This window comes from Astatotilapia calliptera, chromosome 4 (genome assembly GCF_900246225.1).
Source record: "Astatotilapia calliptera chromosome 4, fAstCal1.2, whole genome shotgun sequence".
Classification (NCBI taxonomy): Eukaryota; Metazoa; Chordata; class Actinopteri; order Cichliformes; family Cichlidae; genus Astatotilapia; species Astatotilapia calliptera.
This window is the reverse complement of record NC_039305.1, coordinates 23861468-23885311: the sequence shown is the minus strand read 5'-3', so window position 1 is coordinate 23885311 and position 23844 is coordinate 23861468. Positions and strand designations below refer to the sequence as shown.

Genomic DNA, 23844 nt, shown 5'->3' with positions numbered 1-23844 from the left:
CAATATCAACCACCTGGGATCCCAAATTCTTAAATCCACTGCAAATGTAATAACCTTCCAAATAAAGCTGAGCTCTGTGTATTGCTGAATTCTAAATTTCAGTGCTAGACTAAAAATAAATCAAATAAATGTATTGTTTTGCAGATACAAAATATCATTTTAACTCTTTTAAATTCCACTGACTGCAATCTGTCTGAGTGTATAACTGAAATCTAACAAAATTGTAAAAATCTATTTGAGTTAATCTGAAATCATACAGATTAACTGTATGATTTCAGATTAACTCAAAAAATGTAAAAATTAAACATAATTTATGGACACCGTTTGATTTCTTTGCATGTAGCTATATTAACATTTATAATTAATAAATCATGAAATTAATACGCGCATGTTCTCGTAACAATGCAACTAACTGTTTGCTCTTCATTCAGTGAAGTGAGCATCACACGCTGCTCATATAAAACATATTCTGACAAACAGCCGCACAGCTGAGGAGCCTTTTTTTTTTAAAGAAACTTGAAGGATAACTTCCCAAAGTCTGACCTGCATCGGACCATCCGCTCAGTGTCCGTGGTTACCATGGTTACTGCAGAAGCTGCTATGAATTAAACAGTTGTCCCTGAGATAACTTACCGGAGACATGAATGTTTGTTTTTCCATTACAAAAGAATTGGATGACTTGGATAACTTATAGGAGTATCAGACTCCACGTGCCATGTCCTCGGAAATCTGGACTCGTGTGGATTTTTCAAGGACAAACTGGTAAGAGTCGCACACCACTATACTGAAATAAAGAAGCTATTACTGAAATACACGTGCTATATTATAAACTATGATATAAAACTTAAGGTTTAGTTATAAAGGACACCTTCCTACCTTTAGTCTTATTCATGAGCAGTATCAGTTGTCTTCTAACATCCAAGAGTCTGCACGATGTGTTTCATAGGTCCTAACTAGAGATGGACGGTCCGATACTGACCTAAATTACTGGATCGGATATCGGAGAGAAATAAAAAATGTAATCCGATCCATTAAATATCAAAAAAGCACCTCACAAAACTTGCGACCTGGCGTAACTCGGCTCATAACCGTAGCACGTCGGAGCATTATGCATCAAGTGATAGAGCGGCTGTGGCGTGCGGGACCTGTCACGGTCTGGTTGAGCATTTGGAGCCTCGCCACCAAACCGGCATTTCATCTCCAAGAAAGTGATCCCAGAGAGAAGTAAAGCAAGTGTGTAAGTTCATCTCTGAATGTTTGTAAAGCATTCCAGCGTTAAGCTTATCAACCGATATATGGAGCGACTGCCTCTTCTCTCCCCCTCCCTCTCCTGCTGCTACTTAAATCATGAAACTGATTAATGATCAGCTGATCGGCTTTTCTGTCGCGAGTCCGTCTCTCTTGTTTGTTCGTGCCAGAAAGAGGAAACAAGCGGCTGAACAACAGCAGCATGTTTAAGCTTGATAATCTGTTGTTTTGTTTTTTTTTTGACAAAGGATGAACTGAAGCTCTGCCATCACGTAATGTCGCATACTGCTGTTTCTGATGTCATTTAAAAAAAAAAAAAAAAGCATAGAAGAAACAGGACTGCCACTTCAGACTTGTGGTGGTAATAACATAAAAAAAAAAAAAAAAAAAAAAAAAAAGATAATCTGTTGTTAGAATTTATTTAATATTACTTTCTACACCAGGATCTTTTTCTATGTAGCTGACGGCTGGTAACTGTGCAGGGGCGGATCTAGCAAAGTTTAGCCAGGGGGGCCGATAGGGCATGAACAGGGAAAAGGGGGGCACAAATATATACTTTTCTTTCTTATTCTCTTTTAAAATGTCTGGCTTTTAATAAATAATTATCTGAATCTTACACCCAAAATTTTAATTTGATGTAAAAAGTATAGAAGACCATTACTGTATATAGTAACTATTAAGTCTAATATACCCTTGTAAGCTATAGTACTTTTTCCTTTGGGAAGGTACCACCTGTGCATTCTGCAATTCTGTTGAAGAAAGATGTTGAATCTATTTAAATATTGTAGAAAAATAATTGATTTCTGTGCATTTTTTTCACACTGCATCAAATTAAAGTTGATTACGTCGATTAAGCATCATGAGGTGGGGGGTGGTTCCCTTTTTTTATTTATTTTTTGCTGGGAGTTTGCAACCCTATTAGTTAGGTTGCTTACTCTTTTAAATACCAGAATAGGGAGGATGGAGTAGGTTTAAGTTTATTAGATTCATCAGTTTTGCTGAACTATGAAATATTTTCGGTGCAGTGTATTTTTTGCATACAGGTATAACAAAATAGCATTAGTGTTTTTTTTAAACTTGAGTTTGGACCCATACAAAATGCAGCAAGATATTAAAAAAACAGTTTTATTGATTATAAAACACACTATATTGGATTCATATCGGTATCTGCCGATATCCAAATTTATAATATCAGTATCGGACATAAAAAAGTGGTATTGTGCCATCTCTAGTCCTAACATGAGGATCCCAGAACCAAAAAATAACCCAAAGGGTTAAAAAGATTTCCACATTGATGCAGATGATGTATATGATTGTGGGACTTGTATAAAAAAAATGTATATGCCATATTTGTCTGTGAAGGTTCTCAGTCATCCAGGTCATCGTAGTCAAAGGAGCTTGCAAAGAAAAGCGTCTGGACTTCTTTAAGCTGCTTGAAGACATTTCACCTCTCATCCTAGAAGCTTCTTCAGTTCTAAGGTCAAATGGCGGAAAGTCCCAGATTTAAACCCAGTGGGAGTATCCCCCCAAAGAGGGACAAAAGGACCCCCCGATGATCCTCTAATCATGGTGTGAAAATGGGTGTGGGTCCCAATCAGCCAGGGTTTCAGGTGAGCTCATTGTGAAACCTGGCACCACCTTATCATGCCCAGGAAGTGAGTGGGCGTTAAGGCGTCTGGGGGAGGGAACTCAAAACTGGATTATAGATGGCAGACAGTTGGTGTCGTAAACCCCCCTCTGTTCAAAGACGTTCGCTCACGGTGAACGTAAATGGCTTCTTTCACTCCTCTTTCAAACCATCTGTCCTCTCTGTCCAAAATGTGAACATTGGCATCCCATTTCACCGAAACAATAACATAGCGCACAGTGTGACGTCAAAAAAGGCACACACATTTGACGCTGCGCTTGTCTGGAGGAACGGAGTTTTCGAAAATCTCCACCCTGGCAGGTGGTTTCAAAAATCTCAGTTTTCAGTGACCAAAAACGCCATTTACGTGTGGACTAAAGGTGCAAAAATATGGGTTTTCAAAAATACCCGGGTACATGTGGATGTGTGGACAAAGCCTAAGGCTTTTCGTTTGAAAACGCATCCTTTTCTCTCCGTTTTGGCCTCCCATCCACACTGAGATGGCGTTTTCACAGATGGAAAACACAGCGTTTTGAAAACACATACATTTCAAAAGGGTGCTTTCCATGGCAGTGTGGACAGCGAAAATGGAGACTTTCTAAAACGATGACGCATGATGCAGTCATGTGATCAATTAAACTAAGGCTACGTTCACACTGCAGGCAAAGCGCATCAAATCCGATTTTTTTTGACCCTATGCCACCCATATCCGATCATGGTATGACAGTGTGAACGGCACAAATCCGATATTTTCAAATCCGATTTGGGTCACTTTCGTATGTGGTACTGAATCCGATACATATCTGATGTTTTAGAAAGCGACTGCTGTTTGAACGGTCATGTCGCATTAAATCCGTCTTTTACGTCACTGACACAAGACAGACGCCAATTATCAGCGCCGGGGAAGCGCCCGAGAAGACATCGCGAACGCTTCCTGGCCATCCCGTGTAGATGTTAGTGAAACTGTTGGAAAGACAACGTGAACATTTTATTTGTACTGCATAATCTGCAGATTCTGACAGAAATCTGCAACTATCCTTTGAAGCACCGCTCCTCTCTAAAACAGCAATAAGGATCATTATTAGGTTATCTACATTATTATGTAAATAACAAAATAACTTAAAGCAAAATTTGGGAAACGTAAAGTCTGAAGTCTTTCTATTAAGGGCCATCAGTCAAACAATATTGTTTGCTTTGGGTCTAAACAGAGCGCGTTGTGTATGACATCTTCTTTTGCGCATGCGGGCCGCATCGAGCGTTCACACTAGAGCACGTTTGCTGTCGCATTTTATTTGTAGTGTGAACAAGCAGACAAAAAAAATTGGATTTGATCAAAAAATCGGAATTGAGCATTAAGACCTGCGGTGTGAACGTAGCCTAAGATAGCGGAGGGCATTATACAGCAGTGGTTTTGTTTGCTCTCAATTTTGACAGCCTATTAAAGATTAATATCAGTCTGTACATGCTCCAAATAGCTTTTCTTCAAATTCTTTAACTTTCACTCGCTTTTGCAACTTTGTACTTTTGTGTTACTTGCAGCAACAACTGTACCTCATTGTTATTCCATTTAAAAAACTTGGTGCTTTTCCTCAACATTTTGCTGCGACGTTTCAAAAAGCCGGAAAGTAAATAAGCGGCAGACAGAAATGAGGCAGGTCAAATCATCTTGGGTTTCACATATGAGCAGTACTGGAACGTCAGCGTTTTCGGCTGTTTCAATGTGGACGCACAACTCTGTGAAAATGACTGAAAACGCTACTGTGGACGCGGAGCGTTTTCACACACAAAAACGCCTTTCAAATCTATCCGGGCTACTATTAAAAACCAAAACAAACAAATAAAAAAAAACATTAAAAGTCACAAAAACCTACAAGGGCACTTAACACCACACACAGTCAAACAAAATACACAAAAAAGTATTAAACAGAAAAAAGTATACAATCCTAGTAATTTGCACCCCCACAGGTGAACTGCTGCCTGAGCCAAATGTAGTTGTTGTGATATTTGATCCCAGCGCACTCCAAAAAGGAATGTAGAATAGTTCTGTGGCGACTGAAACAAGTCAAACATCGCTGTAAACAACCATCAAAACGCACGGGCAGGGGATCACGAAAGCCCGACTACTTGGGCACAACAATTATAAACCGTCTCACAAAATAAAACTGTAGACAGGAAAAGATAGCAGTTCCTTAAAGGATGGGCCCAAAACAGCGGCTGCTGCAGGCGTTTCCCTCATCCTGACACATATCTTTATATTTTGCTGGGCAAATTTGGTTACCAGGAACAGTAATTTCTTGACAAATGTGCAATCATACAGGTGTGGTGAAAAGTTTAGATTCACTCCTTATGGGTATGAGTGTTATGGGAATTTGGGTTTTTAATGATTTAGCTGAACTGTTTTTTGTTTTTTTTACCTGAATGGTATGATTGTACAGTATTGTATCTTTAATGACTTTAAAAAGTAAGAATTGGGTGCACACGTTTTTAATTTACTGAGGAGAACAAACAGCTATATGGCAGCTGTGTCACTGACAACTGACAATCTAAATGTTCTTGCTTAACAATGACTGTAAAAAAATCAACACTGATCAGAAACTTTTATTCCTCATTTATGCAAACAGATTGAAAATTGGAATTATTTCAAATATACAGTTATGTTGTTTAAAACTGTTCACTATAAATGAGTTTTTAGCTTCAGCCTAAACTGAAAATGTATACACAATCTGAAGACAAATAAAACAAAGCTCAAAATCAAGATCTTTTTTTTACATTTTTTGTTTTTTATTATTTGTTGGTAATAATTTCATGTGGTCTTTAGTGAACAGTTCCACAAGTTCTTGTTACTCTTCTGGGCTTTTAAATAAAGTGAGTAATCTTCTTTGTAATGCCACCATGTGTCAGGTAAACTTTAGCGTACACATGAAAACATCCTAGAGAAGATATTTGGTCTCTTAAATGGTGCATTTCTTATGAAACTTTTGACAATCTCTTTGTCAACATTTCGGTGGCCAATTTTCATTAACTGCATGACAGTGTTTGGATATTTCCACTTATCCTGGAGTTCATTGTATACTGCCACGCTGACCTCTTCAATGTCCTCCAAGGAGATTTTGAGCTTTTTGGACACAATTTTAGCCCAGACTTTTTGGGCAAGCCTCTGTTTAATGGCTTCATCAGCCCCTAGAGGCAATTTCCCTGCTTCATTTGTATTGCTCATTGCGTGCATAACCAGATCTCTGGCAAGGCGTTCCACAAGTTCTCTGTACTCGTCTCGGTTTTTAGATAAAGTGAGTATTCTTTTGGGTAATGCCAGCAGATGTCTGGTGAATGTTGGGACAGTAATATCATCCTCAAGCTCTTCCTTCAGACTTGAAATCAAATCTTTTTCCTTGCACTTATGCGCTCTACAAAGATTGGTGAAAATGGCTTTCGCCATACTGGGCAGCCTCTTTGGACATAGATCCAAATGTTTTCCCTCAATTTCAGGCCAGATTTTCTCAAGCAGACGATAACAGTTGGGAATCCTTGTGGAGTCTTTGTGTTTAGGGGAGACTTTCTCTAAGGCCCGTGAAACTACCAACTGAGTAAGTGCATAAACAAACATTTTTTCTGCAGACACATCATCAGATGCCAGACTGATGACAGAAGAAGAATCAACTTCTGACTCATGTACAGCTGGAATCACAGGCTTTTCCACGGGACAAGCTTCTATTTTGTCCCAGTGTTTTGTATCAGCTGTGGGCTTTTTCTCCATACAGCTTTTCTTTGGTTCTGCTGTGGCTTGGGATTGTGTGTCCACATGCTGAAGACTTGCACTGGCCTCTGTCTCCAGTTCCGGAGTTTCGGTTTTCTTATCATCACCACAGTTGTCTACAGATATTTCTGTAACCATGTCTTCCTTTGCTGGTGTTACCCCTGTTTTCTCATGGGAATCAGCGTCCACTGACTCAAGACACTCCTCTGTCAGTGTGGACACCGGAGCTCCCTTCTCCATGGTTGTCTCTGTTGCATCCACTAACATGGAGCAAAGTGATGTTGTGGCAGGTATGTCTGCTCCGGTGTCCACATGCTGAAGACTTGCACTGGCCCCTGTCTCCAGTTCCGGAGTTTCGGTTTTCTTATCATCACCACAGTTGTCTACAGATATTTCTGTAACCATGTCTTCCTTTGCTGGTGTTACCCCTGTTTTCTCATGGGAATCAGCGTCCACTGACTCAAGACACTCCTCTGTCTGTGTGGACACCGGAGCTCCCTTCTCCATGGTTGTCTCTGTTGCATCCACTAACATGGAGCAAAGTGATGTTGTGGCAGGTATGTCTGCTCTTTGTGAACTAAATGTGTTTAAATGTTGCTCGCTGTTCTGATGCATGAATGCGCTCTGAACTAAATCGCAGGTGTTTATGGAGTTCTGGAGTTCTATTTATAGGGTCGTGTCCTGTAGGCCCCGCCCACTGCCCTTTGATAATTGCCAAGCCCCGCCCACATCGAATGACTGTTGCCTAGCAATCGCTAGATGATAGTAGCACGGATGGGCACAGCCACTGTGACGTCATCCAGTGTTCTTTGATCAAAGAGAAGTAAGTGTTGGCTTTCTTGCTGCTCAGCAATTGATAACAAAGAACCTTGAAATGTGTTTTTAGCTAAACTTTGACACAGCTGCAGGACATTAATAATAATGAGAAGCTACTTAATAAATATATATATATATATATATATATATATATATATATATATATATATATATACAAGAACAAGCTCTGAGCACAAGATCCATAGAGGCTGGGGTCTATCACACCAGGCAAGACCCCAGGTGCAGGCTGTGTAAAGATGCCCCAGAGACAATCCAGCACATAACAGCAGGGTGCAAGATGCTAGCAGGCAAGGCATACATGGAACGCCATAACCAAGTGGCCGGCATAGTGTACAGCAGGGGTGCCCAATCCCGGTCCTCGAGAGCTACCGTCCTGCAGCTTTTAGGTGCATCCTTGTTCCCACACACCCGAATCAAATGAATGGCTTGTTATCAGGCCTTTGCCAAACATGATGGCATGCTGAAGAGGTAATCAAACCATTTGATTCAGCTGTGTTGGAGTAGGGATGCATCTAAAAGCTGCAGGATAGTAGCTCTTGAGGACTGGGATTGGGCAGCCCTGGTGTACAGGAACATCTGTGCTGAGTATAACCTGGAAGTCCCGAGGTCAAAATGGGAGATGCCCCCAAGGGTGGTGGAGAATGACCGAGCTAAGATCCTGTGGGACTTCCAGATACAGACGGACAAAATGGTGGTGGCTAACCAACCGGACATAGTGGTGGTAGACAAACAGAAGAAGACGGCCGTAGTGATCGATGTAGCGGTTCCGAATGACAGCAATATCAGGAAGAAGGAACACGAGAAGCTGGAGAAATACCAAGGGCTCAGAGAAGAGCTCGAGAGGATGTGGAGGGTGAAGGTAACGGTGGTCCCCGTGGTAATCGGAGCACTAGGTGCGGTGACTCCCAAGCTAGGCGAGTGGCTCCAGCAGATCCCGGGAATAACATCGGAGATCTCTGTCCAGAAGAGTGCAGTCCTGGGAACAGCTAAGATACTGCGCAGGACCCTCAAGCTCCCAGGCCTCTGGTAGAGGACCCGAGCTTGAGGGATAAAACGTCCGCAGGGGCGTGCTGGGTGTTTTTTTTTTTTTATACACATATATATATATATATACACATATATATATATATATATATACACATATATATATAAGGTGTGTTGATTTCTCCCTAAGATGGCAAACTGAAACACTCAGTTGGTGACTTTTGGAGATTTATTTCCCTGGATGATTGAGAATGCATCAAGATGAAACACAAAAGGAAGTTCACAGCTTTTTGCAGCTCCCCCACCCCCTCAATCACACACCCCCACTCCCCTCCCTCCAGAATTCCCAGGTAACAACCTAATTTACATATGAATGACTAGCCAATTTAGCTTCCACTTGGCTGAAGCTAAAGCTTAGCTAAAAGCCTACCAGCCATTTGGCTGCTCTCCGGGTTTTAAAGGTAGAAAGGTAGAAGCCTGGGACTCCTAGTGTTAAAATATGCAATTTTCACGTGCGTGAACCAGAAATGTGGGAGGAAGTAGTGCCAGACGGTATGTTTGCAAGATGGCAGCTGTCGATCTAGCGTTTGAAGAGAGAGTCTCCCTTCTCTATTTACTGTGGAGAGCAGAGCAGCGGCGTAAAGGACATCCTGACCGTACCTGGGTCCATCAGGTCCTCCACGAGTGTGAGCAGTTTGGTGAGTTTCACCACTTGCTCCAGGAGATGCGTCTGGCTGACGGCCACTTTCAGCGGTACCACCGTCTGTCCCTCGCCCAGTTTGAGGAGCTGCTGTCCCGCGTCGGTCCAAGCATCGCCCGCTCAGACATCACAGACGCATGGACGCCGACCTGCAATTAAATTTAAATCTTGAAAATATCTTAACCCATTGTTGCGACTTCTATCCACAAATAAAGCCGCTGCCGGCTGAGTTTGTTTCTGTACTGTGACGCGTCTCCAATAAGCCATACTAAGTCCCACTTGTGTTTCACGTATTTATTTAAAACTTAAACAATAAACGTTTGCTTTCAATCAAAACAAATAGCGCATAGCGTATTAACTTACATCATTTGTGAGCATTTGTATTTGTATTGAATCTTTATTTTAAACATGTTTAAATAAAAACAACAGGGGAAAAAAGAGACAAACAAACAAAAGGAAAACAAAGCAACAATATTTATAAGTAACTTACATGTTCAAAAGGACTAGGAAGAAGCATAAGCTTATTTAATCCCACCCCCTTTCCACTATTTAGTAATTAATAGTCAACACTTTTTCTTCCCTCAGAAATTCATTACAATTACATTACATAATGCATGTAATTTTTAATTTATTTAACCCCAGTAATACGTCAAAACATATACAATTTACAGACATATATGCATACTTGTGCACCCACAACACACATATATACACATCACTGTTGTGAAAATAGTGGGTGAACACCCGATCAGAGCCACCTCCTCCCTGATGAGTACGCCTGTGTCACGTAAATAACACGCGATCACCTGAGGTGCAGGAAAATCCAAACACCTGTACAACCACAATAAATAAACAAAACATAAAGATTCACTTTGGCTCTTATACACTTTTAAAAAACCTCTTTGTATTTATCTATTTATTGCAGGACATTAATAACAATGAGAAGCTACTTAATATTAATGAGAAGCTACTATATGTATATGTAAATGGTAAATGGCCTGTATTTATATAGCGCTTTACTAGTCCCTAAGGACCCCAAAGCGCTTTACATATCCAGTCATCCACCCATTCACACACTGGTGATGGCAGCTACATTGTAGCCACAGCCACCCTGGGGCGCACTGACAGAGGCGAGGCTGCCGGACACTGGCGCCACCAGGCCCTCTGACCACCACCAGTAGGCAACGGGTGAAGTATCTTGCCCAAGGACACAACGACCGAGACTGTCCAAGCCGGGGCTCGAACTGGCAACCTTCCGATTACAAGGCGAACTCCCAACTCTTGAGCCACGATCACCCGCTTTGTATATATATATGTCCTGCAGCTGTGTCAAAGTTTAGCTAAAAACACATTTCAAGGTTCTTTGTTATCAATTGCTGAGCAGCAAGAAAGCCAACACTTACTTCTCTTTGATCAAGAACACTGGATGACGTCACAGTGGCTGTGCCCATCCGTGCTACTATCATCTAGCGATTGCTAGGCAACAGTCATTCGATGTGGGCGGGGCTTGGCAATTATCAAAGGGCAGTGGGCGGGGCCTACAGGACACGACCCTATAAATAGAACTCCAGAACTCCATAAACACCTGCGATTTAGTTCAGAGCGCATTCATGCATCAGAACAGCGAGCAACATTTAAACACATTTAGTTCACAAAGAGCAGACATACCTGCCACAACATCACTTTGCTCCATGTTAGTGGATGCAACAGAGACAACCATGGAGAAGGGAGCTCCGGTGTCCACACAGACAGAGGAGTGTCTTGAGTCAGTGGACGCTGATTCCCATGAGAAAACAGGGGTAACACCAGCAAAGGAAGACATGGTTACAGAAATATCTGTAGACAACTGTGGTGATGATAAGAAAACCGAAACTCCGGAACTGGAGACAGGGGCCAGTGCAAGTCTTCAGCATGTGGACACCGGAGCAGACATACCTGCCACAACATCACTTTGCTCCATGTTAGTGGATGCAACAGAGACAACCATGGAGAAGGGAGCTCCGGTGTCCACACTGACAGAGGAGTGTCTTGAGTCAGTGGACGCTGATTCCCATGAGAAAACAGGGGTAACACCAGCAAAGGAAGACATGGTTACAGAAATATCTGTAGACAACTGTGGTGATGATAAGAAAACCGAAACTCCGGAACTGGAGACAGAGGCCAGTGCAAGTCTTCAGCATGTGGACACACAATCCCAAGCCACAGCAGAACCAAAGAAAAGCTGTATGGAGAAAAAGCCCACAGCTGATACAAAACACTGGGACAAAATAGAAGCTTGTCCCGTGGAAAAGCCTGTGATTCCAGCTGTACATGAGTCAGAAGTTGATTCTTCTTCTGTCATCAGTCTGGCATCTGATGATGTGTCTGCAGAAAAAATGTTTGTTTATGCACTTACTCAGTTGGTAGTTTCACGGGCCTTAAACAAAGTCTCCCCTAAACACAAAGACTCCACAAGGATTCCCAACTGTTATCGTCTGCTTGAGAAAATCTGGCCTGAAATTGAGGGAAAACATTTGGATCTATGTCCAAAGAGGCTGCCCAGTATGGCGAAAGCCATTTTCACCAATCTTTGTAGAGCGCATAAGTGCAAGGAAAAAGATTTGATTTCAAGTCTGAAGGAAGAGCTTGAGGATGATATTACTGTCCCAACATTCACCAGACATCTGCTGGCATTACCCAAAAGAATACTCACTTTATCTAAAAACCGAGACGAGTACAGAGAACTTGTGGAACGCCTTGCCAGAGATCTGGTTATGCACGCAATGAGCAACATAAAGGGGTTGAAGAAATGGCGTCCAGCTGAAGAAGTTATACAGAGGCTTACCGAAAAGATCTGGGCTAAAATTGTGTCCCAAAATCTTGAAATCTCCTTGGAGAACATGGAAGATCTCACTGTGACAGTATACAATGAACTCCGGGAAAAGTGGAGAGGTGCTGACAATGTCCTGGGGTTTATGAATAATGGAAATCCAAGACTTGACAAAATGATTGTCAGAATTTTCAAAAGTAAGGCCCCATTGAGAAGACCAAATATCTTCTCTAGGATGTTTTCATGTGTACGCTAAAGTTTACTTGGCGTTACAAAGAAGATTACTCGCTTTATTTAAAAGCCCAGAAGAGTAACAAGAACTTGTGGAACTGTTCACTAAAGACCACATGAAATTATTACCAACAAATAATAAAAAACAAAAAATTTAAAAAAAGATCTTGATTTTGAGCTTTGTTTTATTTGTCTTCAGATTGTGTATACATTTTCAGTTTAGGCTGAAGCTAAAAACTCATTTATACTGAACATTTTTAAACAACATAACTGTATATTTGAAATAATTCCAATTTTCAATCTGTTTGCATAAATGAGGAATAAAAGTTTCTGATCAGTGTTGATTTTTTTACAGTCATTGTTAAGCAAGAACATTTAGATTGTCAGTTGTCAGTGACACAGCTGCCATATAGCTGTTTGTTCTCCTCAATAAATTAAAAACGTGTGCACCCAATTCTTACTTTTTAAAGTCATTAAAGATACAATACTGTACAATCATACCATTCAGGTAAAAAAAAAAAAAAAACAGTTCAGCTAAATCATTAAAAACCCAAATTCCCATAACACTCATACCCATAAGGAGTGAATCTAAACTTTTCACCACACCTGTATGATTGCACATTTGTCAAGAAATTACTGTTCCTGGTAACCAAATTTGCCCAGCAAAATATAAAGATATGTGGAGGGGCCAAAGACTTTGAACATTACCATACATAAAACAAAACTATGATCTCTTTAAGGTCTGCCAATATCAAACATTAAAATAGTTGACAGCAAAGGGTCCACAATTAAAAAGTTTTTCTAGCAATACAAAGTGCTGTGTCACCCCTAAGGTTCAAACATGTAAAGTGAAACACACACTTGTTTCATAGCACATGAAAATAAAAACTAACGAACTATTAAATCATGATACATCCTAAGTGCAGAGCCAGCACTGGATAGTTCAGGTGTACTATAATCAAGCGGTAATGACAAGAACTGCTAACCAAGAACATACCCACAGAAACAAACAATGCTGTTACCAATATTTTTATCTGTACGATATCAATGGAACAGATAATATGAAATATTAGTCAGATATTGCTTTTTTTCTAGTATGAATATAAAAAGAAATAAATTAAATAATTACTGAAGTGCATGCAGTTAGTTACAGACAATTGCAGCAGTGAAATTCTGGTTTGCATTTCTACTCTTTACATTCACTGGAAACCTCATCTATAACATCTGATTAGATAATTACCTCATATTTAACATTTGGCTGGAAAAAATAAGTAAAAGTAATGAAAAATGTGAGGGCTGATTTAAGTATTCTGGTCTCTTCCAGTGCGTATTTCCATATCAAATCTAACTGAGGCACCAGCTATACCACATTTCTCTCTTACTCAATGATGACCTGTTTATTAATGTGATCTGGCTTATGTGAACTCGCACTACGCCTTAAAATCTTGGAGTCTCTCTAACATGTAAGAATTGTTCTCCTACATATTCATGCCCCATCTTAGCTTAAAGATCTCACAGTACTGTATAACCCCAGCAGAGCACTGAAGCTCCTTCCATTCTTTCTCCAGAATATCACGGCTCTTTGAGGATAGCAACCTGTTGCGTGGCAGCTGACTGGAGAGGAGGGAATCTCCTGGAGGACAGAAAATGAGGGAAGAATTGCAAAGAGAAAGTAAAAACAGACACATGTTAGATTCTGAGTTGTAACCTTGGAAAAAGAAAGCCATGTTACTTTTTCTCTTACTACTAAGAGAAATAAAGGTTCCAACTGGAACCAAAAGTGGTTCTTTAGACTGATGCCATAGAAGAACCTTTTTTGGTGCCACAAAGAACTTTTCAAACAATGGTTCTTTGAAGAACCATTTCTTTCAGTGGTTCATTGAAGAACCTTTAAAGGTGCCCCAAAGAACCATCAAGAAATGGTTCTTTGGGGCACCTTTAATGGTTTTTCAAAGAACCTTTTTAAAAATGGTTCTTTAAGAACCATTTTTATACAGTAGCCCCTTTCTGTTTTCACACGGAGCATGGGGTACTGTAATCTGTCTGGAAGGTCACATTATGGTTATAGAAAATCTCTCCTTTAAACACATTCATGGATGTCCTTCCATCTTTCCTCCTGAAGATCGTGGCTCTCTCAGGGTAGAAACTTGTAGCTGGCAGCTGACTGGAGAGGAGGGAGACTTTAGGAGAAGAGACACTGAAAGAACAACTGCTGAGAAAGAGCTGTTTAAAACAAATGAATGATACATCTTTTTAAACTGTGTAAATAAATCATGCTCCATCATCTGATGCTATTTTTTCCTTGTAATAACACAGAATTAACAAGATTCTGTACTACACTGATGAAAGCAGAAAAATCCTTCCCAAGTTGTTTACATATAATGACTCTCTACTGAAGATGCTTTGCTGAACTCATAGACTTGTGGAAAGTGGTACAAACTGTTTTCTGTAAAGTGTCAAAAAGTAACCAAGTAAAAGTAAATTTAAAGCATTATTATGTTTTTTTTATTTGTTTCTCATTTGTTTCTGAGTTTCCTTTAATCACGGCATCACGTCTGGCTTTTGAGGATTGGTATTGCACTTTGACAAGCAGGTCCTGTTTGAGTGATTTCTTGAGAACAGTTGTGACAGTAATGAAGAAAGAGAACTCAGCTTCACAAAGAAACACCACAGTTAATTGTTGGGGGAGCAATCCCTTTTTCGCACAGGAATATGTAGGCTTCCTTTTTTTTTTCAATTGTTAATAAACATCTTAATTCAGAAACTACATTTGGTGTTAACTTTTGTGATCTATTTGATCTGAAACATTTAAGTGTGACAAATATTCAAAGTGAGATCATGAGGGACTTTTAAATACAGACAGAAAAACTGGTGATGCCTAACCAAGTGGAAGTAGTAGTGGAGGGCAAGCTGAGGAAGATGGCTATAGTGACAGATGTTGCTATACCGAGTGACAGCAAAATCACAAAAAATGAACACGAGAAGCTGGAGTAATAGCAAGGGCTTAGAGAAGAGCTCAAGAAGACTGTTGCCAAAGTGCTTGCTCATAGGGGGTCATATGATTGTTGGGTTTTTCTCTGTATCTATGAAGCGCCTTGAGGCAACTTTTGTTGTGATTTGGCGCTATATAAATAAAATTGAATTGAATTGAATTGGAGGGAAAAGGCACCAGTGTTCCCAGTGGTAATTGGGGCACTCGGTGTAGTGCTCCCCAAACTGGGTGAGTGGCTCGCAGGAGATCCCAGAAACAACTTGCCTGATAGAAGGCAAGTTCCTAATTTTCTGTTAGGATCTCCACTAGTTATTCTCACATATCAGCCAACATAAAAACAAACAAAAAAAACAAAACAATAAAAAACAGAAAAAACATTCAAACATCACATTACAGACAATATTCTCATTCTCGCATCTTTCCCGTTTGTTTTTTTGTTTTTTATTTGTTTACTTCTCAGTTGGTTCTTTCATTTTATTCCATTTGGTGAAAATATTGTTCTTTACATCAGAACTTTAACGTTACAGGCAGCTGAACACACCAGCAGGTGGAGCTAAAGGTCTCGTATTTCAGTTCTTACAAATGGTGCAGAAACGGATCCTGTGTGTTTGTGTATGTGTGCGTATATGCATGCCTTCAAATAAATTACAAGAATTAATAATGCTGCCACAGATGTGACTCTGGAAGAGTTCGTGGCATGGGAGTAAATAGAAAAATAGTAAACTTGCATTTATTAAATAGAGATGGTTTTTTTTTTTACATATTTACTACAACTTCATTTCATTTTCATGAGATGTTTAATATCTACAGCTGTTCAATAGAAAGAAAACTTAGAAGGCATTTAAGCTTCTGTTTCATGTCCATCACTATTTCTCTTTTTCCTCAGGCTCATATGGACTTCGGAAGTTCTGTGAGATTTTTTTCTGTTTGAGTGAAGCCGGTCTCAGCATGTTCAGACAGAGCTGCTAGGACAGGAATGTTGCTGATACGCATCATACTGTGGAAACAAATGGTTTGATGATTCTATAACAGGGGTGTCAAACTCAAATACACAGTGGGCCAAAATTCAAAACAAGAACAAAGTCGCGGGCTAACGTTAATATTTATTGAAATATATTTATTCCTCCAGATATAAGAATGAATCTTTTCTTATGGACTCAAACACGTTTGAGTATTCAGTTTTTTCTGAAAAACTGAATATGGAACAAGCAAAGCTTAATGGTTTCTTTATAGATGGACAAACACAGAAGAAAAGAAGCTGTTTCAGAGCTTTTAAAGTGTGCCTGGGAGTGCTGTATCTTCTGATTCTCGCTGGAATCACGACACGCTGTGAGGAATTTTATTCCAATAACGACGGCAGTATTATTTCCACATTAGATATTTTTAAGCAACATTATTTGATGCTGCAAGTCTGCTATTCTTTCCTTCCTCTTCTGACTTCATATTTCCATTTAAAGCAACCGCCCTACAGTGTTTCCCCATGTGTGTTACACTGCTTCTGCAATATGACCACTGCTGAGGTTTTTTCTTTTTCTTTAATTGACAATGTAACCAGAGTAGGCATATCTTCTCCTTATATATCATCATATACATCGTTTTACAGTCATTTTAATGTTGTAAGCCCACTAAAGAATGCTAAGCTAACCATCTTCCTTATTTGACTCCTGAGACCTGTACCATAAAGCATTATTTTCAAGTTTAGTCCTAAGCTTGAGATCTTACAGGGGTTTGAGATCATTATATACTATGCAACTGCTTACTGAGCAATCAGTTCACTGGGAAATAGCGTGACCATGCCTGATCAACATCTACAAGCACTGGTGTGCTGTTAATGGGAGGATCTGTAGGTCTTAGATATAGTCTAAATGTTTGCTCTTTGCTTGCTCTCACAGCATTTAGCCTCAGATTGGAGCTGCAGCTGAAGGAATAAGGCTAGAACTAGCAACATCAAACAACATCAGACTGTTATTTAAATGGAAATGCAATTGTAGTTATAGTCAGTTCATCCTGTGATTCATGAAAATCAAATCTGTGAAACTGATATATCTTCTAACTCACCATTATCATTCATACATCTCTTCTTAATACTACACACACTATACTTTTCCTTTTGAGATACAGATGGTCTGTCTGTGGCAGCTGTTTTTTTCTGCTGTTTAATCTGTCCATATTTTCTAAAGTTATAGTTTAATCCTCTATGTTAAATATTCTAATCTGCTGTTAATAGACCTGTCCATGTTTGTTATTAGTCATATGCTAACCAATGTTCTTAGTCACTTAACAATGAATAACAAAATTAGTTTGGAAAAAAAGTGTGATGCTGATTTTTACAATAAAAATATGGCTGTATTTATAAAGTTGAATATTTAGATGTTTTTTTCGTTTTTGCTTTGTTTTATTTCTAAGCAGATATTTCAGTCACTTTGGAAAAAGAGCAGCTGCAGAACAAATACAACAAACTGAGCAACAATTACAGCCAACTGCAAACCCAACTTTTAGGTAAGAAAGTTGTGCCTCATGTGCAAATATAGCAGTACTCAGAATTGTATTTTATACTTGTTTTATTAACTATTTTCCTCTTAGGTCATGGAAGTGACTGCATATCAGTTGTAATATACTATTACTAAAAGTGTTCACTGAATTCAGGTGTTTCAATCGCTTTTATAGCCACAGGTGTATAAAATCAAACCCCGAGGCATGCAGACTGCTTCTACAAACAGTTTTCAGAGAATGGGTCACTTTCAGAAGCTCAGTGAATTCCATCGTGGTACCATGTTCAACAAGTCCATTTGAAATTTCCTTGCTACCTAATATTCCAGTCAGCTGTTAGTGGGATTATAACAAAGTGTAAGTGATTAGGAATGACAAATTCAGCCTTGAAGAGGTAGACCACATAAAATCACAGAGCAGGGACACTAGAGGCACATAGTGGTCACCAACTTTCTGGAGAGTTAATCAATACAGACTTTCAAACTTCATGCTTCCTTTGGATTAGCTCAAGAACAGAGCTTTATGGAATGGTTTTCTATTGCCGAGAACCTGGATCCAAGCATTACATTACTAAGCACAATGCCAAAGATATTTTAGACAATTTTATGCTACCAACTTTGTTGGAACAGCTTAGGGATATCCATTCTTGTTAAAAGATGGCAGCACCCAAAGTACATAGAGCAAATTCTCTAAAAACATGGATGAGCAATTTTTGTGTGGAAGAATTTGACTGGCCTGCACAGAGTCCCGACCTCAACCTAAAAGAACGCCGTTGGGGTTATTAAGAGTGGACACTGTGAGCCAAAAAAACAACAAACAAACCTCAAACTCTTGTAGCTGCAAAGGGTGGGCCAAAATCATACTAGACCCTGTAGATTAAGAATGGGATATCATTCAAGTCCATATCCATATGAAGGAAGACAATTGACTACTTTTGGCAGTATAGTGTATTAAAAAAGTTGTAGTATGATGTGTTGCAGTTGAAAACCCAAACAGATGGGGAGCAACTGTCAATTTGTTTTGTTTTATACAAAATGCCCTTCCCGACACAACCCCAAAAGGATTTGTGTCTCTTCTGAGAACTGAACAGGGGATCTTTTGCTTATTAGGTGAAGATGTAAACCACTATACTATGGAGCACTTTAGTACTTTGGTTATTTTTTCCCCCCTTCTTCACAGTTTTTTCTTAGTCTTCCTTAAACAACAAGCAGTCTGAGGAGTGTCCAGAAAATTATGTGGGCTTTGTAAATAATTGCACAACTTTCTGTTGAAAACCTGTGATTAGGTGAAATGGTATCCATCCAACATTTGATGGACACGCTCTCATTTCTAGAAATCTTTTAACACACACACCCCTCCGCCCCCCAAAAAATATGACTGTACAGCGCTGGGACAAGGAAGCCAGACTGCAGTCTTATATGTGTCTCTGAAGCTTACAACAGCCCTGTTCAAGTATTGACCAAAACATTCATACATATGGTGCTTTTAACGCAAAAGTACTGCACGGTGATTTTCTTTTCACATTACTGAATTATTCACAGGAGCTGTGTTACTTGCATGTTGTGTTTTTTGTGCAATCACTTCATATTTTTGTAATATAGTGTACTCTTTCTGTGTAAAATCAACCACTCAGCTGCCAGCACACTAATCATGCCATGGCTATGCTGTGTGGCAGGCAGCATGTAGGACCAAATTGCAGGTCTAAAACACAGGAAGTTAACAGAAAATGGTAGCGTTTTTGCTGGACATAATAATACATCTATACAGGAAACAAAATCAAAAACAAGGAATTCGAAATAAGAAACTTAACCAAAAAGAAAAACAAAACAAGAAACAAAACAAGATACTCAATTCAGAGATGGTCTTTCCCTTTGCATCTAAATGGCCTCCTTGACTCCGCGCTCAAACCAGTGTTCCTCCCTGTCGATGATGTGTACATCCTCATCATTGAAAGAGTGTCCACTGGCCTGTAGGTGTAAATAGACTGCAGAGTCCTGACCCTAGTTTCAGGAGACATGACACCTGCCGGCATCCAAATCTGCTTACGTGCATCTTTTGCCCGTTTCTCCTCTACTTTTCTCTTCTTTTCTAAACTGAGAACCTGATGGCTTTGACCTTTTCTTGTCCATCTTCCATCAGTAATTTTGCACTCCAGTATCAACACTCAACCCCACAACATAAACTAACAGACTAATAGACCTACACCTTGTATATTAATTTTTTTTTCTAGGATTTTACACAACCGAGGAGAAACAATGAATATATAATGGGCTTGGATTAACAACATTATGAATGAAATGTGCACTATTTAGAAACAGCATGCCCCCTCTCCTTTCGACAGGTTGTGTTGTAAGACTTCAGCACAGCAGCAAGCAGGCACACCAAGGGCCCTCGCGCTCACTTTTCTCGTATATGTGTGTGAAAGAATTTAGAAAACACATCGGTCCAAAATTATTATAAGTCTATATCATAATGTCTTCAGTTTTTGTGTTTGTTGTAGGCTGTCAACGTTAACGCATTATTACCGTCATCATGATTAACCCGACTAAATATTTCTTAACACAATCAACCCATTTGGAGCACAGAATGGACAAACAACAAATGCGTTGACAGACTTTTCAGGGATTTTAAGTACTTCTGCACTCCAGATGGATTAATTGCATTAAAATTTTTAATTGCGTTAATCGTGATGACAGCGTTAACGTTGACGGCCCTTTTGGTTTGTTTTTATTTTGTTTTTGTAAAGGCACGTTTACTCCTCGCAAATAGGCAATTGAAAACAGATCGGTGCCCATGCAATCCCCAAAATGCACTGGCATGATGTCGGGGCACCATGGGTGCGAGCAACTTCTTTATTTGGACTCAGCCATGATGCTGCCCCCACCACGATGCTGCCCTGGGCAACCGCCCATGTCGCCAATATCAAAAGCCACTCCTGGAGACAAGGGTGATAATAATAAAAGAACATAATTCCAGAGTCTGAAGCATATATGCTGGGTTTCAGACACAGTACTGTGACAAATCAGTGTGACTGATCAATGTTGCCAGTGCCAACCCTGAGGTCACTAGATTCAAATTTCACATTGCACACCTTAATATCATTTTAACATTTGATTTCATTATTAACACCATGTGTTTTTTTCATATTGTAAAACATGCTGCAAAACAAACTGAGGTAGACTAACTGTGTTATTTAAAGAAACACTCTGGCATTTTTAAACAGGCTAGTTGTCTGTACTGTGATGGATTTAACTTAAAGAACACTGTGTGACTGGTGCACAGTGGCAGTGGTTTCATGGTCAGAGTCAGGTTACATCGAGTGTAGCAGAGAGTCCATATGAATTTCAGGTGATGATGCTGAGATCAACTGACTAAATTCCACCTTCATACCAACTTTATACTAAATAGAAAAGAGCATAAACAGTGTACTGTCATTGTAGAGGATGGAAATCAGCCAGGAACACTCATGAAACATCTGCTGACATCTGATTAAATTTAGTTGTGTACATCCATAAAGAGCAGACTGTACACTAAGAAAATCTACTAGAGCTCTCAATAGAAATTATTATGAGTTATGATTCTTTTCCCCACACTGAACCATTACAACCAGTTTTAGGGATCCTCAAACTTGTGAATCCACTTTAATCCCTGATTGTACAAATTTTCCTGTTTAGAGGAAATCGTTTTAATTTTCTTTCTTTTTCTTCTGATTCAAGCTGAGTATAATTAGAATTTTAAAAAGTTAGACTGAAGTTTGTATTCTTATCTATTGATATTACTTTATCATTATGTTAATATAACACAAGGTTCAGTTAGCTTTGCACAAAAATAGAAATGTCCTCTAAAGAGCTACTTTTTACTTTCTCAGTTTGAACACATTTCAAAGACTGTACTTTTTTACTTTTACTTGAGTAAAGAAGTTGAATCAGTAATTCAACTTTTACTGGAGTATTTGTTAAAAGTAGTGTATTTCTACTTAAGTACAGAGTGTCTGTGCTTTTGTCAACTCTTACTAAGCTTAGGACCTGAGGATGGAATAGCTGAGGAACAACAATTTGATAAATATGTATTAATAGACCTCTCTGCATTGAATCATATCTGTTATTAACCTCTGTCTCTCTTATCCTGTCTTCCTTCTCTCACCCCAACCGGTCGCAGCAGATGGCCGCCCCTCCCTGAGCCTGGTTCTGCCGGAGGTTTCTTCCTGTTAAAAGGGAGTTTTTCCTTCCCACTGTTGCCAAAGTGCTTGCTCATAGGGGGTCATATGATTGTTGGGTTTTTCTCTGTATCTATGAAGCGCCTTGAGGCGACTTTTGTTGTGATTTGGCGCTATATAAATAAAATTGAATTGAATTGAATTGAATCGAATAAATAGACTCATGTGTGCAACCAGAGTTTGAAGTCCAACAGTATGTCAGAACCCCAGCCTCAAAACGTTGGCAAAATGTGTTTTTTTCCAGACCAAAGGAATGACGAGCTTTCATAATTTATCTGAGCTTCTATGACCTTCTCTTTGTCTACAGAGAGTGCTATGGCTTTTTTGTCCTCATAGAAGCTCTATTGAGACAAGTGCACTTTTACAGTCTGGTGTTTTTTTTTCACTTAATGATGTCATTAAGATTCACCAAGTCTTCCTGTTCACAAGCCTGCACATGTCACAACACACACAAGCAATAGAAGGATAAAAACGTGAATTCTGTTTTTGTATCATGTGTCTGACTTTAAGTGAAGTGTCCTGTCGATTGGGCCAAATTTTGAATGAGCTGTTACTTTAAATCCACTGAGAGGAAAATTTGGTCTGACAGCAAGGCAGACTGTCAGTCCAGAGGAGCCAATCTGGTGATCATAAACAACAAAGAGGAACAGGTGGGTGTGTTTGTTTGATGCAACTGCCAGAAGTTCTGTGTTTTGACCATCTGCCCATCTACTGTCTATTGATCTATCTATTCTATAAAGGACAAGAGAAGTGAACTGAAATGTTTCAGAGAAGTGAACTGAAATGTTTCATCTCATTTAGTTTTTCTTTCAGACAAATTCACAACATGATATTACAACAACAGAAGTACTGAATTATGACTGGCCGAAATATTTATGTCTGTTTTCAATTAGGAATTTATTGAACTGAATATGAGAGGAGACTCCTGGATTGGTCTGACAGCCGGTTACAAAAGTAAAACTGGGGAACATGAATGGGAATGGGTGGATGGATCCCCGCTGACAGAGGCGTGAGACATTTTCCTTTAAATTAAAACCAAAACCAAAAAGTTATTATTTAATACCACCATGTGTTGGAAGACAGCATGGCAATACATTACATCAGCAAACAAATATATGACCCACATTTAAAACCGATGTCTGTAAACAGCTGTGAAAATATTTTCAAAGAGCAGAGAGTCAGCTCTGCCTTCGTTTTATTCTAAGATTTAAGAGTATGAAGATTTAATATTCATAAAAAACTTGAAAACTGTTAATGTACATGATGATACTCAGAGAAAAGTCTAAAGCAGGTCAATTGCGACAGAAATCTGGAAAATGCTTATAGAGAGTCATAGTTATATAAATGTGACAATTGACATGATTTTAGTCTAGTTTAATATAATATTTTTTTTTATCCAACAGGTTTTTGGCGCCAGGCCAGCAGGATCCTGTTCATGGTTTTTCTGCAGTATGCTGTGAAATTAAGGGAAAATGGACACGATCACAATCTTCTGTATCCAAGACCTGGATCTGTGAGAAATGATTTTTGACTGATGACACAAGGAAAATTAAAATTTCTGAATAATCCAAGTAGTTCTCCAACTTCAATTAGACATCATTAGTGTTAAATTTCATAAAGGTTTGTCATCTGTTACTCATGTTTTTGTTCTACTGTGAACAACTTCCTGTCTTCACCACAATGGATCATTTTAATGTTCATATTTTTGACTTGGTATTTTAATATTTTATTGTTTGCTTAGGTTATTGATCATTGGTTTTGGACAGAAGTTTTTTTTCTAAGGATGCAGGAAAGATTATCGCTGATGTATTTTAAGAATTCAAAACATTAAAAACAGTTACAATTGTTTTGAATTCTTAAAATCTGTTTTTCATTAAATTTTAATGAGAAACAGATTATATGCACATAATAAAATATTTACAGAATATGCAACAGAGAAAAATAAAATAGAAAATA

The 23844-nt window shown here is 39.2% G+C and overlaps 2 protein-coding genes and 1 long non-coding RNA gene across 6 annotated transcripts; 2 read left to right on the top strand and 1 right to left on the bottom strand.

The window, feature by feature from the left end:
* The first annotated feature begins 542 nt into the window (after positions 1-542).
* Positions 543-23459, top strand: LOC113021170 (uncharacterized). Of its 4 annotated transcripts, none has more exons than XR_003272264.1 (4): positions 543-762; positions 13759-13862; positions 17592-17681; positions 22782-23459. It is a non-coding gene; the product is annotated as an uncharacterized LOC113021170 (long non-coding RNA). The 4 variants fall into 4 exon arrangements; XR_003272265.1 differs by having other exon boundaries at positions 17589-17681; XR_003272263.1 differs by lacking the exon at positions 13759-13862 and having other exon boundaries at positions 23292-23459.
* On the bottom strand, positions 5633-7350 carry LOC113021146 (uncharacterized). Its single transcript, XM_026165627.1, has 2 exons — positions 7191-7350; positions 5633-6923 (listed from the first exon to the last, which is right to left on the bottom strand). Exons 1-2 carry the CDS (start codon positions 7242-7244, stop codon positions 5784-5786), a joined length of 1194 nt encoding a protein of 397 aa, XP_026021412.1. The 5' UTR covers positions 7245-7350; the 3' UTR covers positions 5633-5783.
* LOC113021147 (uncharacterized) lies at positions 10674-12344 on the top strand. Its single transcript, XM_026165628.1, has 2 exons — positions 10674-10814; positions 11082-12344. The coding sequence occupies exons 1-2, from the start codon at positions 10761-10763 to the stop codon at positions 12213-12215; spliced, it is 1188 nt and encodes a 395-aa protein (XP_026021413.1). The 5' UTR covers positions 10674-10760; the 3' UTR covers positions 12216-12344.
* Positions 23460-23844: the final 385 nt, after the last annotated feature.